This window comes from Crocuta crocuta, unplaced genomic scaffold, assembly GCF_008692635.1.
Source record: "Crocuta crocuta isolate KB4526 unplaced genomic scaffold, BGI_CrCroc_1.0 scaffold229, whole genome shotgun sequence".
In the NCBI taxonomy this organism is placed as follows: domain Eukaryota; kingdom Metazoa; phylum Chordata; class Mammalia; order Carnivora; family Hyaenidae; genus Crocuta; species Crocuta crocuta.
Genome location: NW_027536464.1, coordinates 2,467,900 through 2,475,812, shown reverse-complemented (window position 1 = coordinate 2,475,812; position 7,913 = coordinate 2,467,900). Strand labels below are relative to the sequence as shown.

At 47.3% G+C, this 7,913-nt stretch overlaps 1 protein-coding gene across 7 annotated transcripts in view; it reads right to left on the bottom strand.

Moving 5' to 3' along the window:
• Window positions 1-268: 268 nt before the first annotated feature.
• SMARCAL1 (SNF2 related chromatin remodeling annealing helicase 1) overlaps window positions 269-7,913 on the bottom strand; it is a 57,659-nt gene continuing 50,014 nt past the window's right edge. For 6 of the 7 annotated variants that reach the window (XM_077748592.1, XM_077748598.1, XM_077748597.1 and 3 more), the window contains 4 exons: window positions 6,602-6,784; window positions 5,426-5,526; window positions 4,490-4,586; window positions 269-539 (listed from right to left, as the gene is read on the bottom strand). In XM_077748592.1, coding sequence (XP_077604718.1) covers window positions 321-539; window positions 4,490-4,586; window positions 5,426-5,526; window positions 6,602-6,784 — 600 coding nt within the window. In that variant the 3' untranslated portion in view covers window positions 269-320. Of the gene's footprint in view, window positions 540-1,004; window positions 1,195-4,489; window positions 4,587-5,425; window positions 5,527-6,601; window positions 6,785-7,913 lie in introns of all 7 variants that reach the window. The other variant, XM_077748596.1, reaches the window with a different exon arrangement.

The following is a 7,913-nucleotide window of genomic DNA, read 5'->3' as shown; positions in this document are numbered from 1 at the left end:
GCCCCAGGCCGTAGGAACCATGCACCTGCCCTAGGGTGGGCTCTGGAGGGGGTGGCATGGCTGAGGTCCTGCCCTGCCACTCCGTAGCTGGGACTCCCTTGGCTAGGTTCCTGCATCTGCACAATGAAAACATAACTACCTTCCTCCAAGACGGGGTTCACTGTGTCAGTACGTGTAAAGTGCTCGGCCCAGTGCCTGGCACCTAGTAAACAGTGCAGAAGTGAAAGCCGTCCAAGTCTAACGAACAAATGCACACAAAACACCTTACTGTATTTTAATGAATTCCATGATTTTTAAATGCTTTTATTTTTTGGCCCCTCTTACAGAGGAGAGGTAAAGCTGTCAAAATTATCAAAAAATTCAAATCTCCTTTTCTTCTGGGGGCTGCCCGTTAACGTGCTTTCGTCCAGCGTGCCTCCCAGGTCCTGGGAACCACATCCTGGGTCAAAGGATTCCGCAGCCTCCAGGAGCTCCATGTCGCTTCCGTCTTCCACAAAGGACTTCTGGAAGAAGTCATAGATCTGCTGCTGCTTTGGGTCCTTCATCAGAGAGAAAAAACAGACGATGAGAGGAAGAATGTGGGCTCTAGCCTGGCCCCCTCCACCCGCTCCTCTGGGGAGGAGACACAGGGGGGCTGTGTGTTTTATGTCGTCCGGTGCCACACGATGGCCGTGAAGACCCAGGTGGCCTTACTGCCTGACATCTTCCCATCTCTGCTACTTGTGGGGTAAAGGAAAAGAAAAAAAAAAAAAGAAAGAAAGACAAAAGAAGAAATGGTGTGAGAGCAACTGAAGAACCCGTTCTGAAACTATAAAATTTGTTGGAAATGTTTTCTTCCTTCTAGCTTTCCAAATCCGTATTGAAATTGCCCCAAGCTCTCACTTCCCGCAAAGACTTTTCTCCACCACGGGCTCATAGTTAAGTTGTGATTCAACTGCCAAGCCGGCGTGCTCAGCCACGGCTTACGCCTAATCTTCAGAGTGGTTAATAAAACAGACACGTACTTGACACACCGATGAGCAGATTCCCACACTGTTTCAGACGCCCACCAAGTCCATCTGTATGCCTGGCGCTTAGGACCACAGCACAGGTCGGGCTCGCCGTTACCCCTTTGCCGTCTTCTTGCAAGTGTGAATTCCTGACCCTGACCGTCTTTCCATCCAGAGGGACATTTTCAGTGTCTCCGCGGACCTCCTGGTTCCATTAGACTAAAGCTGTTTATACCAAAACCATCTCTCCTCTCAATCCTACATCCTCACATCAGGAGCTCTTTCTGAAATGCCCAGTTTTGACGGTCCCCCACCATTCTTCTCTCTCCCTGGCCTGCCATCACCAGGGCATCGCGACTGGAATGTCCTGCATCAAAGTGGCAGCCGGTCTGCCTCTCCTGTCTGTCCCCTCCGCGATGCTCCACAGCCACACTCTTCACTCAGGCCCGGCACTCGGCGCCTGCACAGACTGGCAGTGGCTCACCCGCAGGCCTCTTCCCACTTCAATCCCTGGCAGGTCTCTGCTGGACTGGTTTCTGCCCCAGGCTGTCCCTGAACAGGATTTTCTTGTCACATCCTGAGGTCCCCCTGTGTCTACCTCATTGATGCTGAAGTAGCCTCCCTGGTTTTCCAGCCCCTTTCTAATCAGGTCTCAAGCTAGCTGGCCTCAATTTCCTCACTGTTCCTTACCAGAAAGCCCTCCACACTGGGGACGCTAAGTCCTTGGGACCTGATCATGGAAGCAGGTCATGCAAGAGCTCCAGATTATCCAGTCAACCTGCATCCAACAATCCTTTGCCTTCAGGACCCTGACATTCCCCAGGAGGAGTGATACTCAACGTCATTAAGGTCAGTCTCACGTGATCTACCTATCTTCCTGCAGAAATAGTCTCATCAGGCTCTGTCTGAAGGAACTGCAAGGTCAGAGAAATGCTGCCCCACAAGGCAGCCTACTCCAAGTAAAACAGCAGTTAACCTGCATTTGATTGTGATGGGGCAAGACCAGGAGCTAATTCAGAGCATGCGTGATTAATGGAAGCAAGTTCTAAGATCAGATTAGGATTTCCCGTCCCCTCTCGGAAGCAGGCTGTCACAGCAAAACAGAAGCTTTTGCTTTTATCTCCTACCAGTAGGTCACATTTGCTTTTCCTACTAGTTGATGAAATTTTCAGCCCTATTTTAATTAAAAAAAAATAGATCTAATTATCAATCAAAACAAATATTGATAAATTGCATTTGTATTTTCTTGCATTTGCACCATAGGCAGAAATTCTTCACTAATTCAGAGTAAGGGCAGTATGAATAAGTGAGTACTAAAAAATTCATTCCTACTGGTTCAGAATCCTTTAAAAATAAGGCTACTTCTTTTCAAAGGACATACAATAACCAAGGCTCTGTTAAAGTATTTACCATCCAACTGAATTCGAGAGTTCTTTAAAAAGCTTAAAAGTAAGGTTGCTTTAGCATACTTCTCAAAACTAGAACAAACTATCCAAAAATTTGTATGGAACCACAAAAGACCCCGAATAGCCAAAGTAATACTGAAAAATAAAACCAAAACGGGAGGTATCACCATCCCAGACTTTAGCCTCTACTACAAAGCTGTCATCATCAAGACAGTATGGTATTGGCACAAAAACAGACACACAGACCAATGGACTAGAACTGAGAACTCAGAATTGGACCCAAAAGTATACAACCAACTAATCTTTGACAAAGCAGGAAAGAATCCAATGGAAAAAAGCCTCTTTAACAGATGGTATTGGGAGAACTGGACAGCAACATGCAGAAGAATGAAACTAGATCATTTTCTCAAACCATGCACAAAAATAAACTCAAAATGGATAAAGGACCTGAATGTGAGACAGGAAACCATCAAAACCCTAGAGGAGAAAGCAGGAAACAACCTCCTTGACCTCCACCGCGGCAACTTCTTACTTGACACATCCCCAAAAGCAAGGGAATCAAGAGCAAAATTAAATGATTGGGACCTCATCAAGATTAAAAGCTTCTGCACGGCAAAGGAAACAATCCATAAAACTAATAGGCAACCAACGGAATGGGAAAAGATAGTTGCAAATGACATATCAGATAAAGGGTTAATATCCAGAATCTATAAGGAACTCACCAAACTACACGCCCGAAAAACAAACAACCCAGTGAAGAAATGGGCAGAAGATATGAACAGACACTTCTCCAAAGAGGACATCCAGATGGCCAACAGACACATGAAACGATGCTCAGCATCCCTCCTCATCAGGGAAATACAAATCAAAACCACACTGAGATACCACCTCACGCCAGTCAGAGTGGCTAAAATGAGCAAATCAGAGAACTCTAGATGCTGGCGAGGATGTGGAGAAACGGGCACCCTCCTACACTGTTGGTGGGAATGTAAACTGGTGCAGTCCCTCTGGAAAACAGTGTGGAGGTTCCTCAAAAAATTAACAATAGAACTCCCCTATGACCCAGCAATAGCACTGCTAGGAATTTACCCAAGGGATATAGGAGTGCTGATGCGTAGGAGCACATGAACCCCAATGTTCACAGCAGCACTTTCCACGATAGCCAAAACATCGNACTGGGTATTATATGGAAACCAACTTGACAATAAACTATTCGTAAAAAAAAAAAAAGTAAGGTTGCTTTATTTATTTTTAAAATAGGTGTTTGAAATTTTCAACTTATTTATTTTTTAATGATTTTATTTATTTTTGAGAGAGAAACACAGAGTGTGAGCAGGGGAGGTGCAGAGAAAGAGGGAGACAGAATCTGAAGCAAGTCGCAGGGCTCAAACCCACAACAGTGAGATTATGACCTGAGCTGAAGTCAGGTGTTTAACCGAGCTACCCAGGCACCCCAAAAGTAAGGTCATTTTAAAATTAGCTCAACTGTTTATATCTATGAAGATAATTTATACTCTACATTTAAAAATATGATCTCTGTGAGGGACCTTGGTGGCTCAGTTGGTTAAGCATCTGACTTCAACTCAGGTCATGATCTCAGGGTTTATGAGTTCAAGCTATGCTTCAGGTGAGCCCCGCTTCTCTCTCTCTCTCTCTCTCTCTCTGTCCCTCACAGGATTCTCTCACTCTCTGCCTCCCTCTCTCTGTGCCCCTCACTCACTTGTGCCTTCTCTCTCTCAAAAAAATAAATAAAAAATTAAAAAATGACCTGAGTATTATTTACCTCGATAATTACAGTTGGAAGGAAGCATTTAGTTGCTAAATAAATGTAAACGACAAATCCTCAGACTCTCTAGTCTTTCTGTCACTCAAATATTTTGCTGATTTAACTCTGCTTCTGATTCTGGGCAGTTCCATGAGAAAAAGACACTGAGACTTCCAGATGAGCTACCGTAAGGCCACCTATCTGCAAGAGGCTGGGGGAAATCCCGAGGAGTGATCCACACCTTCTCTCGGGACCCAAGGCCTGAGCAGGCACCTTAATGCCTCCCCCTGCTCCTGCTCCAGGGGCAAAGAGCCACGTGCTGGCGTTACCTTGTGGAAATAATCAGTGGCCTCTGTCACTTCTGAAAAATTGGTCTCAGAAAGTCCGGCTTCACCCAGAACTTTAATCTTCTCTTGAATCATGGGCCTGTTGGGGAGAAACAAGCTGCGATGAATATAGGCTGCACAGCAGACTGATTAAAAGGGGATCATCCTCCTTATGCTGTGTCACTTGTTTGCAGCTCTCAAGGCACAAACCAAAACTACTTCCTTCCTCTCAGCTGTGAACCAGTTTAGGGCTCATATCATCCAGTTCAAAGCTCTTTCTACTAGAAGATGTAAAGGAAATAAATGTCTGATTACAACCACTGAACCTGGTGCTGTTATGAGCTGCCTACCTAACAAATGCACAAGTCCAATGACTGGGAAGTAGGGACAGCCTACTCATACGGCAAAGGCAAGACTCTTTAGTCATAAGGCTGGAACAGAGTAGTAGCAACTAAGGAGAGAATCAAGAAACTTAGTATCAGGAAGGGGTAAATGGCATTGGGAAGGAGCATTTCGGGAGTTTTTGCTTAGGTGACAGCATGCATGGCCCAGGGTGAGCCACTCTCTCTGGATGGTCAGCAGCACTGGAAGACGGCCTTTCTGTACCAGGGCAAAGGGGGACATCGCCGTGTCTAGCAGTGCTTCCATGGCTGGGACACAGCGTCTTACCAGCAAACCTGCACCCACACATCACAATTGCCCCCCCCGCCACCTCTGCCAGGCCAGTGGGAAGGGAGCCACATCGCCTTATTCCTCAGGCACCCAGCAAGCCGTGAGTGAGTGCTGAGGAGGAGGCCTGGCACAGTTACGGCGGTAGTGGGAGGGCATCGCTCCTGGGCCTTCTGCATGGGTCCCTGAAGACACTGGCAGGAGCTGTCAGGGAGCAAGGGAAACAGATCCCTGCCGTGGGCCCTGCTCAACCCCAGGGGCTGCCCATACCAGAGGTAATCGTCAGCTGTGCCTTTCGCCACGAGGTAGTGGATGCTCACGGAGCTCGACTGTCCGATTCGGTGCACCCGGTCCTCAGCCTGGAGCAGCACCTGTGAGGTCCGGGGATCAGGGTGGATGCGGGCAGCCCCCTGCCCCCGAGCCCACTGCCCACCACACCCTTCCTCCTCAAAGGGCTTCACTCTGCGACCCAAGGCAGCAGGCCCGAGAGCCTCTACCTTCAAACAAGCTGTCATCCAACCAAAGGGAGAAGCAAACAAAAACGCTGGCTGGGGGAACTAGAACCTGTGGCCGGACAGCTGTGAATGGACCTTTGGTACTGGGCACAGCGCTGGGTGCCATGAGGGAACGAGCAGTGAGCACGAGGCCACACTGAAGGGCAAAAGAAGGAAGCCTGGCACACTTCCATTCTCGCGGTGAAAGGAACCATTACCTTCTAAATAGACAAACGCATTGCAACCAAGGGAGAGGACTTATATGATTACGGATAGAGCGATTTTTAAATATGGTGGTAAGCCGTACAATAAATAAAACCCAAGAGCACTGTTTCTATTATATATGGCCTCAGCCTCGAAGCCCACCCATCACGAAGCAGTGCCCTATGTGTGGCCAATGACCCACATCACTGTCACAGCTCTCAGCTGATCAGAAAGGGGCAGTGGACACAAGGACATGCTCAGGGAACACCCACAGCAGTCGCCTGTTGTGGCCCCATTGGCTAAGCAGCCCGCAGTGATGGTTAATAGAAGGGGTACCGGCTGGAAAGCCAGAGGCCTGGGCTGCGGCTGCTGCCACAGGATGCCATTCGGGTACAGCTATGCACCTGAGCTACCCGTGCCCCACTTTCCTCACACAGGGATGGATGCTAAGATCCCTTCTAGCTTTCTAAAACGTCAATATTCCCATCGACAAGATGGAGTCAATAATCCTACTCCTTACAAGGCTGTTGTGAAGACCTAATAAGCCAATCGATGTGCGAGTCTTCACTTCTTTGAAGATGGATGTGTGGGGAGTAGAAATAAATGTGTTCACGAGGCCTCACGGAAATGGACAGAAGACGTGACTAGGGACGGCTACCGGGAGCTTTGTCTGCCAGACGGACGCTGGCGCCTGCTGCCCCACGGCCACGAGTGCGCCCGGGGAGTTCAGCTCTCACGTGTCCCTTACCCCTGGATTCCAGAACAGCTCGGCGAACACCACCAGGTCAGCCGAGGAGAAGGTGAGGCCCATGTTGGCAGCAGTGATGGAGAGCACGGCCACGGCGTGGTTCTCGAAGAGCTGGAACTGCTGGCACAGGCTGTCGCGGTCTGCTGAGGACGTGGAGCCGTCGATGCGGATGATCGGCACGCGCTGCAGGGACAGGGGTGCGAAGCGGGCTCTTCTCACCGCCGTCATCCCTAGAGGTCATCCAGCGCGTTGCACGCGGTGGTAGCTCTTTCCTCTTTTATGACCGAGTCCTACTCCGTAGTGTGGATGTACCACAGTTTTGCCGTGCACCTCTGGAAGGGACCTGGCTCGGCTCCAGTGTGGGGCTACCACACTTGTGTGTTCGTGTGCCGTGAACATCTGCACACGTTTCTGTGAACACACACGCTTTCGCTCCTCTGAGGTTAAGTGCCCAGGGGCCAACCGCTGGGCCACAGGGTTCTTGCCTGTACACTTTAGCTTTATTCGCTTTTAAGGTGCATTTGTTTTTTTCTAACGACAAACACAAACATTACTAAGAAAATACCAGTATCAGTCCTATTACTGACCTATTTTTTCCAGGTACTCTTTTCTCAACGTGTTTGATACTCTTTTAAACACCATGTTTTATATCCTGCTTTTCTCTAGAAAACATTACATTGTAAATAAACTATTAAAGTTTTCTAAAACACGACTTTTAATGTCTGTATTTTTAATGTGGCAACAGCATAATTTATCCTTTTGTGTATTTCTTCATGTTTGGGGGGGGATTCTTAATTTTCACTAAAAAAGGATGGGTTGGTGAATGTCCACCAACAAAATGGATGAAAACCATGGACTATGCATACGATGGCATGTTACTCAGCAATAAGAAGGAATAAACTGATGAAACACACAATAACAGATAGGAATCTCAAAATATGTTGAGAGAAATCAAATTGAAAGAAAGAGTGCACATCATATCATTCCACATTTATATAATGCCCTAAAAGTATAAATTAATTTACAGTGACAGAGAGCAGCTCGATGGTGGGTTGGAGACAGGGGACAGAGAGAGACAGGAGGGGTTACCAAGGGCACAAGGAAATTCCCGGGGCCAACAGACACATTCACTATCTTGATTCTTACCAAATTGTACACTGTATGTGTAGTTTATTGCACATCAATTATAGCTCTATAAAGCTATTCTAATAGAAAATTTTCTAATAGAAAAAATTTCTAATAAAAATTTCTAAAAAATTTTTAATGGATGGGTTAACAGAGGTTAACCTCTGTTCACGGTTCTTTGCCCATA